General features: G+C 38.5%; 1 protein-coding gene across 1 annotated transcript in view; it reads left to right on the top strand.

Moving 5' to 3' along the window:
• The window catches only part of ARHGAP42 (Rho GTPase activating protein 42), a 167770-nt gene that overhangs the window by 25701 nt on the left and 124468 nt on the right, over positions 1 to 17601 (top strand). Inside the window, exon 2 of the mRNA XM_050897048.1 lies at positions 15359 to 15454. Within this exon, the coding sequence (XP_050753005.1) occupies positions 15359 to 15454 (96 nt within the window). The remainder of the gene's footprint in view (positions 1 to 15358; positions 15455 to 17601) is intronic.

The following is a 17601-nucleotide window of genomic DNA, read 5'->3' on the forward strand; positions in this document are numbered from 1 at the left end:
ACTGTTCTGATTAAGAAACATCAGAGTTTAATTGTGCAAACCTTAATTGTTCTGTCCTGGTTTTGTTTCAGTCATCTTTTAGTTTTTTTAAAGATGCTTGAACTAAAGTTTAGCAAGTGACTGTTAAGTAAGCAGGCATGTTTGTGTGTGGTGTGTTCCTCATTTTCGTGGAGACTAACTTGAAACAGATACAGAGCACTAACTGCTGCAGCTGGAGTAACTGGGCATTCTATAGGGGCTGCATTAAATGGATCAAAACAAGGTTCTGTTGCCTCTTTTTTTTTTTTTTAAATGAAATTAGGCTTTTCTTCTTTTAATATAAAACTTTACTTTTTAGAATTATGCCCCCTTGGAAGAAAAAAGTTGCAGCTTTTGTGGGGACAGGGAAGTGTGAGGAGCTGCATTCTTTCCAGCTCTGGTTAGCATCTCCTGGTCTGAAGGAATGGCATCTGGAGTAATGGGCATGAAGCAGGGAACCACAAGAGTCTGCCTAATCACCAGTTCGGTGTGTGGCCTTAGGCAGTCTTGCTTTCAGCATCTCCGTCTGTCAAATAGGGTACTGGTGCTGCATATGACATAGAAATATCCTTCTTTTACTGTCTTTCTAGACTTGGCTTGCACGAAGGCTGAGATAATTCTGTGTTCGTTATAGGACTTGGATGGTATGCAGTAAGCAATAGTGGGAGGAGGAGAGAGCAATGCTGAACTCTGAGGAAGAAAAACATATGTTGAGTAATTGTCCACATAGTGACTGCCCTCATGCTAAGAACTAAGTTAGGAAAAGTTTTGAAGGAAGAGAGTGAAGGTAATGCGTGTGTGCAAGCACAGAGTGTGAAAGGCGTAAAGCTGTATAATCAGTCTGCATTGAAGCCATTTGGGCTTGGTAGCCCAAATCAACTTTTGTCAGCTATTTATTTATTAATGCAGTTATTTTAATTGTTAAAGTTATGCTTAGCGTACCTCATAACACAAATCACTAAACAAGTCCTTGCTGGAAGAATTACAGCCTTGTAATATGACTAAAGGCATAGTAGTCCACCTCCACTGGCTCTGGAGCAGTTAAAGATGATACAGCTTCCATCTACCCATCATCACTCATCCCCTGGAGAACATCTCCCATGGTTCAGCTGGCAAGATAGAACATCTTTATGATCCTTAATTTTGCAGCATTAACTCAGCTCCTCCTCCTTCATTGTTGTCTGTTGCTGAAAGAGGTGACCCTAGATAGGTGGCTAAAGAGTGCTTACCCGCGATGGTGTATTGGCTCATTCATGAGAGTGATAACCTCCTACTAGCAGATGGAGGTGATCAGCTAACGGTGTCTTTAGTCATTCAAGCTATTGCAAAAAACATGTCCAAATCTTCTTACAAAGAATATAAGAACGACTGTGCTGGGTCAGACCTGAGGCTTATCTGGTGTTATATCCTGTCTCTAGATACGAGTGAGTGCTATGCTGTGAGTTGTGTTTTTCTCCCACGCGCAGGACTGGCTGCCTAGGGTAGAGAATAAGAGCAGGCAGAATGTAGCGGTGCTTCCGCTGCCTCCAGCAGTTTGGGGCTTGAAGATTTCCTGAGCAAGGGGTTAGGTCTTTAATGGCTCTCAGTGGATTTTTCTTCTGTGAACTTGTCTAGTCCTTTCTTGAACCCACATAAATTTTTAATATCCACAGCATCCGGTGACAGGGAGCTTCATGATTTAACTACGCGTTTTAAGAAAAAGCATCTTCTTTCTTTGTTTTGAGCTTGCTTCTTGCTATGTTAGCCTTTTGTTTTCACTTCAGAAGAGACAGCCACCATTTCTGTACTGCTTGTGATTTTGTAGAACTCTTACGGCTCCCCAGTTGTCTGTTTCAGGCTGATGACTGTGAGTGTGTTTCTTTAAACAAGATATTCTTACCATTTTCTTACGATTTACCTTTGCCGCATTTCCCTGTACCTTTCCCAGCTACTTTGGGATGGTGTCAAAGAGTAAGACAAAATCTGTACATAATGTTTAAATGCAGGTCTCTCATGGATTGATGGAGTGGCATTAATGTTGTTTCTGTTTCTGTTCCTTTTTCCCGATTTCAAATAATTACTACTATTTGTTTCTTGACCGGGCCTGAGTGTCGAGTAATAAAACAACCTAGTTATTATTTATCTGTTTTAATGACAAGGTCTCATTTGTGAGTGATAATAGTTAGTTCAGAACTCATTACACATGCCTTAATATAAACACTACTAGTACTAATGGATGGTAAGATTATTAATTAAAGGATATCACTGTGCCAGGAAGATAACAAGAGGATGTTGTCATATGTTCCTAAATATTTTTGTGACAGGAAAGTAGAACAAAATTCCAGAGAATTAAAAGTTAAAAAAAACAGTAGATGAAATATGTAGAAGCCTAGTTGGTCCTCCTTACTAGTTATTTGACTTAAGAAAAACTAGGTAGACTTCAGCAGAAGATCATTAAAGTTCCTTATTTTTGCCTAAGAAGTTAGTTAAGTAAAAGAGTCCAACAAAATGAATGTGAGGGATATTTCTCTCTTTCCTGTAAAATATGAAGAGCCTATTCTTTGAAATAGTTCTATACGTAGAGGGAAACTTCATATGATTACTGCTTTTTAGAGGGTTTATTTCTTTCCCTCTCTGGCTGAATGCAATAAAACTGGAAAGTATGTAAGATACAAAAACTATTTCGTAACTGTTAAGGAAGTAGTCGCATGCAAATTGGACTTAACTCCAAACTCCTTGGGAACGCTTGGTTCCTGAGCTGTACAAACAGGAGCTCACTTGGTGAAACAGATTTGTAGTTGTGCATTTCATTACTTAATGAAGCATATTTCGTTTGGCTGTTTTTTCCCCCCATTATTAAAATGTAGGTATTTTGGTAACAGATTTTTGAGTTTAGTATACTGCAAGTGATTTAATTTAAACCCTCAAAAATGTGCCTTTAAGGCTTTTAAGTGCTTTCATGGCTCTCATCTCTGCATTTTCTGAATTCCTTTCATATTTTAAAGGTAGAAGAGGGTTTAACTAGCATATTAAGCTCGTTTGCTGTATAAAACTGATGTGTTTGGTATCCATTCTCCCTAAGTAGTGAGAAGTAGCTATGTAGTGAATCAGCACTATGGTAGACTATCTGAGTGCAAGGAGCTCCTTTAGGCCAGATTTGGTAAAGACATTTAGTGCCATTTAAATTCACTGGACAAAATCCTGCTTGATTTGGAGTCTCAGTTCTGTCCTTCGTGTCTGAAAGTGCATATCTGACTCTCTAAACAAATGTTAATTACATCTGTTCGTGTGTGTGTCTGTTAGGAAAAAAAACCCACATAACCCTGTTATGTGCAATACTGAAGTTCATGTGACTGTGATATTAGTTGTCTGATCAAAGGAATCTAATCAAGTGCTGTATTCCTGAGCTCTAAGAGCCTGAAAGAATTTCATATAGAAAGTGTTTCATTTCCTTTAAAGCAAAGTGGTAGTATTTTTTTTTTTAAATGAGCTAAATATACACATTTTAATTTTTTCCCCTCTCCTCCTCTTTCTGTTCTTACAAAACATTTTACTGTGTTGCCCAAGTGCAGAAAACTTTGCCAGGAAGAAGGGTGAGCAAAGCTTCTGTTTCCCATGACCCTCAACTCTAATGTTGTTCCAAGAGCTCACTACTTACAAATGCTTTGATAACTGCTTTCATTCCTTTCATCCCTCCCCCGCCGTCCAGCACAGGCCAATGTGACCGATCCTCCTTTGAGCAGCTGTCTTCTCAGAACAGGGGAATCTACTTAATGTAAAAGTCATGGCATATAAAAGCATTTAAAGATATATCACAGAAATTTTTACAGCTACAGCCCTGCATGATATTTGGGTAGGGGTAGTAGTGGGGAAATGGCATCTCATTCTACACGTACACGTATGCAGCACAGAACTGGCAGAACTGATCTTGCCCAAATAGTCAGAACTGTGGCTTCTTACGAATGCATTGCAACATAGGCTTTAATTATATTGTGAAATTATGTTATCGTATATTGCTTTGTGTTTCACTGTCTGTAAATAGGCACATGCATTTTTAAAATTTCTCTGGATGCGTTGTAAGATTAAGAACAAACAGAGAAAACTGTATTTAAAATACTGCTAAAAGACCGTCTGATGCACCAGTACCTTAAGTTGCACTAGAAATCTGGGAATTCCCATGTTTTTTCTGGCAACTCCTTGGTTGCCAGACAGGAAGTCACTCTCTGCTTTTTCAACCTCTGGCAGCATCTGCTCTTAGTTTCTCTGTCCTTTTTTTGTGGTGCTTCTCCGCCTGCTCACTGCTTGCCATCTCTGGGATGTGCCAGGAAGAGTGAGAAATGACGCAGCAAGCCTGATAAAACATGTTTCAATGAAAGAGATTGGGAGGGAAGACTGGGCTGTGGACCTAGCTCCCTGGAAAAGGCTGACACTGTTCTGGGAAATAAACATCCATGGGGTGGGGGAAGAATGTGGAAGATCATGAAAGAGCATTTAAAATCCCCAGACAGAGCAAGAGAAAGTATGTTGAGGGTCAAAGCAAATTTGCAGGGAAGAAAGTTTAGGAACCTAGGTTGGATAACGGAGTGGTAGAAAACTATGCAGAAGTTAAAGTAAAATGATACAGAAGAAGATATGAAATATTAACAAAAAAAAAAAAAGAAAAAAGTGTAGGGGAAAAAAGTTAACATTCTAGCTTTTTCCAGTCCTTTAGAATTTCTATATAATCTTACACTAAGGCTACTGCTTTAAGTTGTTTGTCATTCAAATGACTGTTGAAACAAACCTGAAATTAATTGTATTTGAAAAAGGGAGGACAACCGGCATGTATGCAGTGTTTGATGTTGGCCAAACAGTTCCACATGGCTGTGTGTCCTTGAATTGGATACTGTGGTGTGCTATCTACGTTAGTACTACAGACATCTGAAAGAGGTTGTACACTTACATCTGAGATTTTAGAGCAGCCTTGAGTTACATCAACTTGAGATGTTGCACAAGGCTCTCACCAGTATTAATGTTAATATCCTTTTGTAGTGTGAGAATTAGTGTATAACAAAGACTGCATGAACAAAAGATTCATCATGTGGCTCAGCTACAGCATCTTGTGTGCTACCACGACCCGGACTCTTTTGGTGTACATAGTAAGTTGGAGACCAGCAAACTGCATCTCTGTGGAAAGTGTAGCAAAATGTACTGAACAGCAGTAGGCTTAGGAAAAGAGTGGTATACAGCCCTCAACTGAAGTAAGCAACTTGAATGTCAGATAAATCTTTAAACAGGGAGGAGGGTGAGGAGTGATTATTTAACTGTATGTTACATCAGATATAATCTTAGCTTCTTCTCAGGTATGTTTCATGTGCTTTACTGAGTGGTTAAAAAGTTAGGCTAGAGAGTTGAGATCTTCCTGATGCAGAACTATGGAATAGTTTTACCAACAGACACAGGGAAAATATTAAAGAGTGCGGGTGAGTGAGTACTGATTTTCAGTTACTTGAGAGTGGAAAAAAGCAGGGAAATGTGCTTGTTTTCAAAGATTTATTCTTCTCTAATAGAGAAGAAATATTGGAATATTCCAGTATTGGAAATATTGGAATCCTTACTGTGGATCTTGGCCAAAAACCTTGCTGAACGAAAATAAGCATATCTGCAAAACTGGCATTGTATAGAAATGTTTTGGTTGAGTATAATTTAGAAAAATGTAATAATATGCTAGAAATAGTACTAAGTTATACTCTACAGCCAATCTTTATAATTTCAAAAGTAAAATGAAACAAAATGCTTTCTGAAACTTTTAGCCATATTTGTGGAAAATATTAAAAAAGTTGCAATTGGTAGCAAAGGAAAATTTTCTGTTCCGCATTTAACCATGCGATTAGTCACTTGTAAAGGTTTTATTGTTGCATTAATTCTGTGAATGTGGTTTGATGATTGGAAGGTTTAGACCCTGGTAATTCTGTGCATAGTCAGTTTGTTTTCTGATCAAGTGCAGCAGTACTGTTGAGCAGTCTTATAAACTAAAATATTGAGAAAGAAAGGGTTTTGTAGCAATGAGGTAATGAGAAATAAAACACAAGAATGTGGGAGTATCAAAACAAAATAAAATGACACCACCTAATATGGCAAAGAGCTATGGAGTTATATATGTGCCTTAACTTGAGAGAAGCAGATGTGCAGTACATACTGTGTGGTGTCCTCCACATTGTTGGTTGTAGGGCATACATTTTTAGTTGCATTTTCATTCTTTCATGTATTTATAACTATGCAAAACCAAAACGAGTTAGTTGTTGTTATAGACTTTGCAGCTTTTGCATACTAAATTAAAATCACTTCTTTCTGTTCTTCTAATTATGTGAATGAGGTTAAGTTTCCGCATCTACAGACAAAGTGACTTGGGGTAAAGAGAGGAATAGCGAAAAGAGGGATGGAATATAACCAACATTGTCTTTTGACTGTATAACATTATTTGGTTCAACAGTTATGTTTCTGGGAAGTTTTAGTATGATTTTATCAAGTAAGCATGCAAATGTGGCCTAAAAAAATCCCCCTCTCATTAAACATCAATGTTCTGTTCTTGGGGTGTCTTCTTCAAGACTGTGTTGAATTTAGTGCTTAACCATAGAGAAATGCTAAGAATATCCAAAGTACTTGTATTGGGTTTGCGTGGCAAGGTTTTGGTAGCGGGGGGGCTACAGGGGTGGCTTCTGTGAGTAGATGCCAGAAGCTTCCCCTGTGTCCGATAGAGCCAATGCCAGCTGGCTCCAGGATGGACCCGCTGCTGGCCAAGGCAGAGCCAATGGTGGTAGTGCTTCTGTGATAACATATTTAAGAAGGGGAAAAAGAAAACCGCGCTACTGCAGCCAGAGAGAGGAGTGAGAAGATGTGAGAGAAACAACTCTGCAGACACCAAGGTCAGGGAAGAAGGAGGGGGAGGAGGTGCTCCAGGCGCCGGAGCAGAGATTCCCCTGCAGCCCGTGGTGAAGACCATGGTGAGGCAGGCTGTCCCCCTGCAGCCCATGGAGGTCCACAGTGGAGCAGATATCCACCTGCAGCCCCTGGAGGACCCCACACCGGAGCAGGTGGATGCCCGAAGGAGGCTGTGACCCCGTAGAGAGCCTGCGCTGGAGCAGGGTCCTGGCAGGACCTGTGGCCCCGTGGAGAGGAGCCCACGCTGGAGCAGGTTTGCTGGCAGGACTTGTGACCCCGTGGGGGACCCACGCTGGAGCAGTCTGTTCCTGAAGGACTGCACCCTGTGGATGGGACCCACACTGGAGCAGTTCATGAAGAACTGCAGCCCGTGGGAAGGACTCACTTTGGAGAAGTTCGTGGAGGACTGTCTCCCATGGGAGGGACCCCACACTGGAGCAGGGGAAGAGTGTGAGGAGTCCTCCCCCTGAGGAGGAAGGAGCGGCAGAAACAACGTGTGATGAACAGACTGCAACCCCCATTCCCCGTCCCCCTGCGCCACTTGGGGGCGGGGGAGAAGGTAGAGAAAATCAGGAGTAAAGTTAAGCCTGGGAAGAAGGGAGGGGTGAGGACAAGGTGTTTTAAGATTTGGTTTTATTTCTCATTATCCTACTCTGATTTGACTCGTAAAAAAATTTTTTTTTTTTTTTTCTCAAGTCAAGTCTGTTTTGCCCATGATGGTAATTGGTGAGTGATCTCTCCTTGTCCTTATCTCAACCCACGAGCCTTTCATTATATTTTCTGTCCAGCTGAGGAGGGGAGTGATAGAGCGGCTTTGGTGGGCACCTGGTGTCCAGCCAGGGTCAGCCCACCACAGTACTGTACAAGTTTCTAACATAAGGAAGTTGGGACTTAAAAATATTGGTATGAATAGCTATAAAGTTTGTAGAAGATATGGTCTTTTCAATAGCTCTTGCATCATAGTGTTAAGAAAGTGGGGATTTTGTTGCTTTTGATCAAGGGGATTTCTCAGTGCTTTCTAGAATGAGAAAGTAAATTGTGCACTTTTCTCATGGAAATATTCATGAGTAAGAAAACGACACTGAAAAATTTCAAACTGCTGTAGTGCCTTATTTAACCCCAGAGGAATGCAGCAATGCATGGGCTACATGTTGACATCTTTTGCTGATGTCCTTTCCCTGGAGATTATGAGAAAAAAATTAGCTTCTGTGAAATTAAGAGCAAAACATAGAGCCTAAGGTAGAAAAGTAATGTGGGGTTGTTGGGGTAAGAGGTTGTTTATTTTAGTTGCTTATTATTGTTCCATGAATAGCAAGTTGGCAAAGAATATACACCAATGAAGCTAGCAAATAAAGGGGATAAAGAGTTCACTGATAGCAACAATGAAAGACTGTGTCCATACAGAGCAATGGCCCTTATGCTGCAAAATCTTTGGCACTGGGCACTGGATTCTGTATTCCCTTGTGGTCTTTTCTTGTGGCTTCTTTAGTAGGCATTATGGCAAGTGGCCAGCATTAGCTCCATCTGCCCCTGCAGATAGCCTCTTCTCTGTGCCAGCTTGCCCTGTGTTTTGCCAAATTAAATTCTTCTGCAGAAATTTGGAAAAAATGTGATCACTCATAAGAGGAGAGTTCTTTTTTTTTTTCTTTTTTCTTTTTTTGTCTTTTTTTTTTCCTATGGCAATCAGAAAAGTTAATTTGATCCACAAATTAATTGAGCTAAGAAATAAAAATAACAAGTGTGTGTGCGTATGTAAATAATTTCATCAAATAGACTTCTAAAAATAGACATGCCATGGACAATATTCCATGCAATGGTATAGGCTATGAACCATGTGTGGTAGGAAAGACTTTAGTATTGAAAGCCACTTGAAACCGAAGATGGCAGAAGCTGTATCAGCTGACTATACAGATTTTTGTGTGTGTTTTTAAAAGGCATGTTGACATGCATTTTAAATTGCTTTCTAACTGTAGGTCATATGGGCATGTGTTATGATGGTGATGTTTTATTAAGCTGAGGTTACCTGTTCTGGCAGCAAAACCCAGAATTCTTTTCATGTACAGTTGAGGGAATTAGTTGCAGTACTGAGATATGTGCCAACATCCCCATGCTCAGCATTGCTGCTTTGGGCTAATTTGTAAGTCCTTTACATGTCCCCGTGTTTGTGGTGACCTGCTATCATATACATTATGAAACTGGAAGATTTTCTGTATGTGACAGTTACCTATGGCTGTTGATTTTAGTTTATTTTTCATTTTAAAGCAGTAGTGAGTGATGAAGAGTGGAAAGAGGCGAAAATTGTGAAGAAAATGCTTTTTGGTGCTGTTCTCTGAATTAAGACCAACAACTGTGAAGCTGGGAGTTTTAATGAGAAAGCCCTTAAGGCAGGAAGAAATTTGAAATATAGTAGTGATATATGCAATCTTGTATGATCACTGCTTTTAACTGCTTAATCATTCATACTGCCTAAATATAATTGTACTGCCAGCTGCTGTGTTTACAGTCTATGATGTGGAAAAAGATGTCCCACTGTGACATGTTCTAGTTACAATCAAATTGACTGTAGCAAACACAGAAGCTGTTGAAGTTCAGTGCTTCTCAGTGGGGTGTTCTTGTTCCTCCAGCTTATTTCTGGCTGTTGATGTAGCTCGCCTCCGTGAAGCTCGTTCTCATATAAAATAACTAAGGCAGTTCCTGGTTCGTCGTCACAATAAAGAAGCATGTCATGAAGTATTTAAGGAGACGTGTATCTCACAAGTATTTTTCTGGATAAATAGTGTTTTGCAGACTTGTATTTGTAATGCTGAAAGCCATTTTTTTGCTTGTATGAATTTTTAAATGTTTCCTTGCTTCTGTCATTTGGTGCAGTAAGAATGCTGCAAATCATGCTCGTAGCTGGTGTTTCACAATAATAATATTTCCTTTATAAATCTACTTTTTCAAGTGTTTCGATAACTTAGCCAGAAAAATTGTTTAGAGGATGAGAGATGCTTATGAAATAAATCAAGAAAATAAATTTATTTGTAAAGCAATTAAAAAAAAACCCCACAACAGTGACTCATTTTCAGGTACTGAGGAGTAAAAGTCAATGAACTAGATAAATGGTTCTCTGCATTTTAGCATGCCATTTTATCAAGTACTCTGGCAATATTGTTCAGTGTCTGCTGTGTTTTATTCACATATTACAGCTCCTTAATGCTCGGTTTTGTTGAGTAGCTTGGGTTTTAATAAACCTATATGTCAGTGCATGACCAAATGAGATAGCTCATCAAGCATGGCACCGCAATGCATCTAGTTGTATCTGGTAGTGGAATCAAACTGCCCAAAGGATTGAAACACCAAAGGTGACTGTACGTGGTCTCCTTTCCAGTCTTCAACTGTCCTGAAATTCAGCTGACTGAAGAATTGCCTCTAATATCCTGCCAGCTCAGCCATCGCCCCTTTGCTTCTGCTGTCTTTGAAGCCATACGATAATAACTAGCTTTGTGTCAGATCACCAGATATGTTGCTGTTACTATTTTAGCCAGAGCGTCTGTTGTTTGAAGTCCCATTTACTGCATTCCAGCTGGCGCTCAGGAGTTCATTTAGGCATGTTTAATCTTCTCACTAGGTTTCAACTGCTGTTTTTCTTTATTAACCCAGTGAATGATACCAAGCTTTTCCAGGATGATTGACATCAGTCAGGTAGAGTGTTGGTTATTGGAACTCCATTTGCTAATGAAGTCATCTTTGTAAGTAAACAAGTGGAAAGACTTTGGCTTTGATGTATTTGCTGAGAACAGTTTCTTGCAGGCTGTTACTAGAGTAGGGATATGGGTCCTTTGCAAGTGCATAAAGTTTCTGCTTTTGGAGCTTGTTTGACTCCGGTCAAAAGCTTGGACTTTCTTCTGTTGTTCTAGCCATCAGACTGGCAAAACCCAACTTGTAGAAATCTTGTCAAGTTTCCTTATCTGTAGAACTTGATCCTTGTGAAGGACTGTACCAAAACTAATATACTTGTTCTTTTGTCCTTCAGGTAATAGCATCCATCGTTTCATCACTCTGTTGCAATGTATTGTTCTCTCCTCCTCAAGGCTCTATATAAGAATTTGTTTTATGATCTGTTTAACAAATCTAGGACAAGAAAGTTGAAGAACAATTTAAGTAATACAAAGGGACTGCATCATAGTTTTATCATCCTATATCCAGCATGTAAGGCCCTATCTGAAGCCTAAAATAGTATATTACCATTCAAATTAAATCCTCCTTTTTGGCAATTTGAAACAAAGTGAATCTTAAATAAACCTGACTTGTAGGATAGTGCAGAGTTTTTTTCCATATTTTTATTGGGTAAATATGTGTTAAGCAGACTGATCAAAAATATAAAACTTCAGGAAGAAGTACAATGGATTAGTGTGTTTCCTGATTCCTCTGTGGCTTTCCTGAATGGATGATGACTTTTATTATTCTTTCATTAGCATTATGGTGCTGATGGTTGGTATCATATGTATCCGTATTTAATACTGGTGTTATATTACTTTCTTGTGGTTAAGCTGCAATTATCCTTTTATTGTTTCCGGTCACATTGTAGTATGCTTCTTTTAGTACTTCCTCTGTCAGAGCTCCACAAAAAAAATGTTGCTGGCCAGTTGACTTACTTCAACCCTTACTAAAACAGGTGACTCTGTCTCAGTTGTCTCCTTCCACTGACCGTAAGTAGCATGTAGATGGCTACTCTTGACTATATGCCTCCCTGCAAAACTGACCTGAATCCTCCTTTGGAATTGGGGAAAACAGGGAACAAAAGATGCAGATGAGTACTGTCGGAAAAGCAATGTTAACGGAATTGCTGGTTAGAAATTCACCCCTCTGGCAAATGAGGGATGACAGGGTGCATTTTCACTCTTTCGCTGGCACCCAGAAAGATTACTCTATTTGAGTGCCTGCAGGAGAGCAAGGGCAACAACATTTATGGTATCATTGAGACACTTGAGCAGCCATCCTTCCCTGGATGATAGAATTGTACTGTCAGTCAATAAAGCTGACAAGGTTTTTGTAGTAACTTCGAAGATCAGTTGACTCTGCTTGAAAGAGAATTTCTGTCCTGGGCAAAGTGAAATATCCTAGTTCATGTGGACTCCACAAAAAGAGGGACATGACTATCAAGATGTACATGTTAGAAGCTGAGTAAGAGCGACTCTTGTAATGCCACGTAGCTTGCAGATGATAAAAAGGTAATTTGATGTGGTGGTTTACCTTCCTACGTCTGGAAGGAGCAGGATGTATTGAGGGCTCTCAGTGACATTAGGACTCTGGGATATACAGTGATAAATGACATCTTGTAAAGCTGGACAAGGTCTCTGCTCCATCTCTCTGCTTTTTTCATTTTTTTTTTTGTCCAAATGAGATAAGATGGTAGTGATATCATTTGCCTCTTCTTGATTTAAGAGGCAGTTGCTCTTAAATGTGTTTTAATTCAGTTTTGAATCTCTGTGTCTCTTAAAGGAGACCTGCTTATTGCACAACTGGTCCTTTCTGTGACTAGGTGAATTTTGTAATCAAGTAAAGTGATGATACTCCTAAGAAAGAAATTGATAAATATAACTAATTGCACCGCTTGGTCCAATGTTGGTGGTTCAACTGTGATGTTGGGCTTTGAGTTCTTACAGAGTAACTCCTATTACAGCCTCTAGGAAACAGTCCAAGTAAGCTGGAATTCTGTAGAATAATATTTTTTTATATTTTCAGGTAAAATTAACTTTGTACAGAACCTGTAAATTAGTGTCACAGGAAACATCTGACCTTGGAACTTAATTTTATTCCTTGCTACACTGAACAGCTTTAACCTGAATATGGTATCTTCTAATACTTTCAAGCTATTAGAATAGGTCTCATATAGAGGCAGAAATCTCCAAATGGTATCATCACGGATGATTTTATCAAGTTATCTCATGAGCTCTGTAATTCTTACTACGTTCTTCATATCCACTATTTCTGAGTTAGATTAAACATGCCTCCTTCAGATTCAAAACGTGTAAGCATTAACAGTCTGATTTGCTGACACAGTGAAAGAGAGATCGGCATCTGTGTATGACTAATCCAGGATATAAAATGGAGACTCCACCTTGGATATTTTTATCATTTGTTTTCCTTTCCCTTGACATTTGTTCCACTGAGCCCTGCACGTGTGGAAGAGTGATAGGGGAGAGCCCATGCTCCCTCATTTCCTTTCACAGAGATGCTGGTCACCAAGGGCAGCTATTAGATTGTCCAGAGGAAATAAATCTGCATTCCTATTAGTGATAGTTAATTTTTACATTTCAGTGTACTTGCAATAGAGAATCTTTTTCATTCGATCACCTTAAGGCCATATTATTCCTTTTGGCATCAATTGGTATGCAGCAATTTTATAGAAGGGTTTAGGACTCAGTGTAGTAACTTCGTGGAAGAGCCAACAACAAAACTGTGTTTCTTCCCTTTAAACTCAAAGCATCCTGGTGCGAACAAATTGAAGTTTAGGTCTTTCTAACAGCTGTAGAACAATCAGTTACTTAGATATCAAAGATGCTGTATTTGCATAAAATGGAGTGCTTCAGCTTATAAAGATCTATTTTGTTTTCATCTATACAAACAGTAGGAAACACTTTGCGTTTAGCATTTAATTTGTTAATACATTTAATAATATAAGCTTCATGTACAGCACAGTAGGAAATGTTCAGTAAGGCTGCAATAATTCCGGGGAACATTCTTTCCTGCTTTCCATGCTTTTTATCAAAAAGATGCAGAATTTGTTTACCCAATTCTTTACACCCGAGTTATTTATCAGATAAACATATGGAATTCCTTACTAATACAAGAAAAAATCTGTTCATGTCTGTATTGTCTAAAGACTGCTGGTTCTCTTGTTGGACTGATGTACTCTATAGCTACATGTGAAAATACGAAAGCAGCAGGCACTGAGTAAATACAGGGGTAGGGCAAAATCGTGGTAGGGATTCTGTCACTTGATAGTGGTTACCTTTAGTTAAAAAAAAAAAAAAATCAGTCATCTTACTGTGTGGATTCTTATTTGGAGGTGTTTGAAAGATTTTCAACCCTTATTTCATTTAGGATAGTGGAATGGTTCTTACTGTTGGAGATAATGTTGAAATTTAAATGACACTTTTTTCTTTTGTGTGTGTGTGTGTCTTGATTTAGGACATTAGGCTAATTTGTCTATTTATATGCTAGGTTTTATTCCTGCCAGGAAAAAGGTTAGCCTTCTAATTTTGTGTCCAGCATTGAGTAAATGAGTATTTATGGCTTTACAGTAACAGAGGGTTAAGGAAATAACAGAATCACAAAATGGCTGAGGTTTGGAGCTCTGGAGCTCATCTGGTCCAACCCCCCTGCTCAAGCAGGGCCACCTAGAGCCAGTTGCCCAGGACCATGTCCAGAAGGCTTTTGAACATCCCCAAGGATGGAGACAGATGCATGACGCTTTTGAAACAGAATTTATGACTTGGCTTTTGTTCATAACTTATCCTTACCATGACTTTTGATTAGATTTAGCAGATACCAGAATCTTAATTGCCAATTTTCCTAGCTTCAAAATAGATACCATAGATATGTCCTCTAGGACACAGAGAATTGTTGCTGGTTTTCTGGGCTCATCTGGACTGGTAACATTTTTAAGTCTTGACCGAGTTCATTCGTTATCACATTCATCTCTGCATTTGCCATTAGTATACCTAAAAAACCCCAGATTTTTGTGGTTATGTTGATATTCTGTATTTATGATTTTGTTGTTGTTGTTGTTGTTGGAGTGTGTACAATTCTATTGAAATTTTATGCTATGAAGTTTGGATTGTTTTGACATTTCTTTGGTCCGAAGGTCCACTCTCTGTAATTCAGTGAAAATACTGCTCATAATCCGTGGACAACCTAGCTGATTGGCAAGCACTTGTGGTTTATTTTTCCCCTTCGATTTCTTTTTACAAAGCTTTTACATAACACTGTATAATGTTTTAGTGTATTAGAATAGTCAGAATGTAATTCTTTTGATAATGTTTATGAAAGAAACTGTCCTGAGCTTTATTTTAATCTGCAAACTAATCTTGCAGTATTTTAAACAACAGTGGCCTACTTACATATGCAATTTACCACTAGACATTCATTTCTTATACTAATTTCTTATTTTTCAGGAAGTATAACAGTTTTTCAGTTGTCAACATAATACCTGTATTAATGTTTGAAATCTGGCATCAGCATGTTTCATAGGTTTCTGGGATATCTCAGGTACTTTGCTTTTGAAATGGTGATGGGAATTTTTGAATGAAGTTACTGTCCAAAAAAGATACTAGAAAGGAAACTTTGTAAACAGAAAAAAAGCTTCATGCAGAAATGCATGAAACCTTGCTCCAGTGAAGTTGTAGTGGAGTAATTCTGATTTTCTTCTTTTTTCCTTTTTCTTGAATTTTAGATTTATCCATGGCAGTGCAAAAATTTTCACAGTCTTTACAAGATTTCCAGTTTGAGTGTATTGGAGATGCTGAAACTGATGATGAAATTAATATTGGTAAGTATGTTCTGTGCTCTGGTTGCAGTGACGTATTGTTTCTTATGTATTTAATATAATACCACAAATATAGTGGGGCAGTTCACAGGTTTGTTTTTTTTTTTTTAAATAGAGCATGTAACAAAAATAGAAAAATTTCAGTAAGTAGAAATCATGCAAGACTTTAAAAATACATGTCAAAAAACTATGTCTTCATGACATAGCTTGGTTCATTATAGAGGAAAGTATTCAGCAGTACTTTGTCAACTGACTCAACTGTGAATCTTCTAAATTCTGCTGCTTTTTTTAATTTGCAGCCAGTTTTCATTGGGATACTGAAAGGTACACAAGTTTCCTATGAAATAACATGGGTCTGCAAAAAACACTTAAGTGCCTAGTAAGACACAGGAAGTATTTAAGGGTCTAAGAACAGGAATATGTTCTTTACAACTTGTGCATTCCTAAGTATATAGTTGTCTGAACTTTTGCCAGTAAAATTTACTAGCTGCTTAATGTTCTGCCTCTGCGCACACCCAGAACTTCTGCATTCGCAGAACTGAACAGCTCAGCTTGTCTTGAACGTAAGCCTCTTTAATATCATCAAAATATTCTTCCTTCAGCAAACTAATCCTGGAAAGATTTCCAGGATTCAGAAATTCAGCCACTCTTTACTGCAAGGCATTGCCACGGTTGCAGTGATGCTTTTGGACAGTAGCGCAGCAGTTCCCGTTGGTGAGAAACTTGGATTATAATCCGTTTTTGGAATGGCTAAGTTCAGTGTCATGAGTCTTACGTACCACATTGCCCCCATGTCTCTCCCAAAACGTCTGAGAGGAAGCAATATGGTTGTTAAAGACTAGTTGCTTATAAAAATAAATAAATTGGCAGTACAAGAGAGAACATAGGACTTGTTAGTATTTTTTAAACAAGATCTATGTAATGCAGAGAGGAAACTCAGATTTAGGCTTTTCCAAGCGTATCTCTTATTATAACCTATTTTCAAGTCTCCTCTCCCTTCAATATTTACCTTTTCCTGACTGAGTTACTAATCAATGGACAAAAGGTCTGAGCTGCTTGCTTTCACTGGCAAGGTTTGCATCATCCTCACCCTACCTTAACCTTTGGCAGGGGGGCGGGAGGGGAGGTTTAGTTTTACTAACATAGAAGTAGGGGAGTGCAACCACTGAGCAGCTTCTGTTCAGATATAAAACTGCATACATTCTTCAGGTGTGTCAAGCTTGGAAAGAGACAAAAAATGAATGGTGTATATGTGCTCTTTGGCATTCTATATATTATTTCTTGGCTGTTAAAGTTAGCTTGTACAGATTTTATGCATTTCAACTAAATCTACAGTATCTCAGTTATATGTCTTAGATTTGGTCAATAACTTTTTTAAAGACATAAGATTTTGCATTTAAAATGAGGTGACTGAGGACAAAGACAACTTTCATTTTATTTGTAACCTAAATGTAGCAAAGAAAAGACATTTTATTGTTTGGACATTAAACAGGCATTTAAAACTATTTAGGAAAAAAACGGAGTTCATGAAGCTTGACAGCTGATTTATTTCACTTGGAGCTTCAAAGAAGGGATTTCTAGCTTCTAAAGCACCCATTGCCTGATGGATTGTCATGTACATCAAAGAAGCTTATAAGAGTAAAAGGTAAACTGACAGGAATCAAATTCAAGTCTAACAGAGCTTGAATGATACTGTGTGCTTTTATAGGGTAAGGCTCAATTTTTGATCTCCCTGGAGCAGTGACCTAGAATTTATCCATATCTTTAACATGCCCCAACAAGCTAGATGTTTGCTTATCATCAAAGACAGCTTTGTATAGATGAATCCTGCTCTCTGTGCCTCCTGCCTTCACCCTCATTTTTTAAGAATATCTACGACTGTGCAGGCCACTGGGAAGTTTCATTTCAGTCTACAGTGATGCTCTGACTTGATAAGTTTTGTACAAAACCACTGTATACATAGGGGCTTAATACAGGGACTACGTTCTGAAGATTTTAAAATACATTTCTATTTCAAGCTTAGCATTGGAAATCCACCCTAATCCACCTCAGTGTTGGAAATTCACCCTCTGAATAAGGCTTCTGCTGTCAGGATGTGATTATTTCTGTTAAAAAAAAAAAAAAAAGTTTCAACTTTTTTCAAAATTGAA

The sequence above is a fragment of the Gymnogyps californianus genome, chromosome 1, assembly GCF_018139145.2.
Source record: "Gymnogyps californianus isolate 813 chromosome 1, ASM1813914v2, whole genome shotgun sequence".
NCBI lineage: Eukaryota > Metazoa > Chordata > Aves > Accipitriformes > Cathartidae > Gymnogyps > Gymnogyps californianus.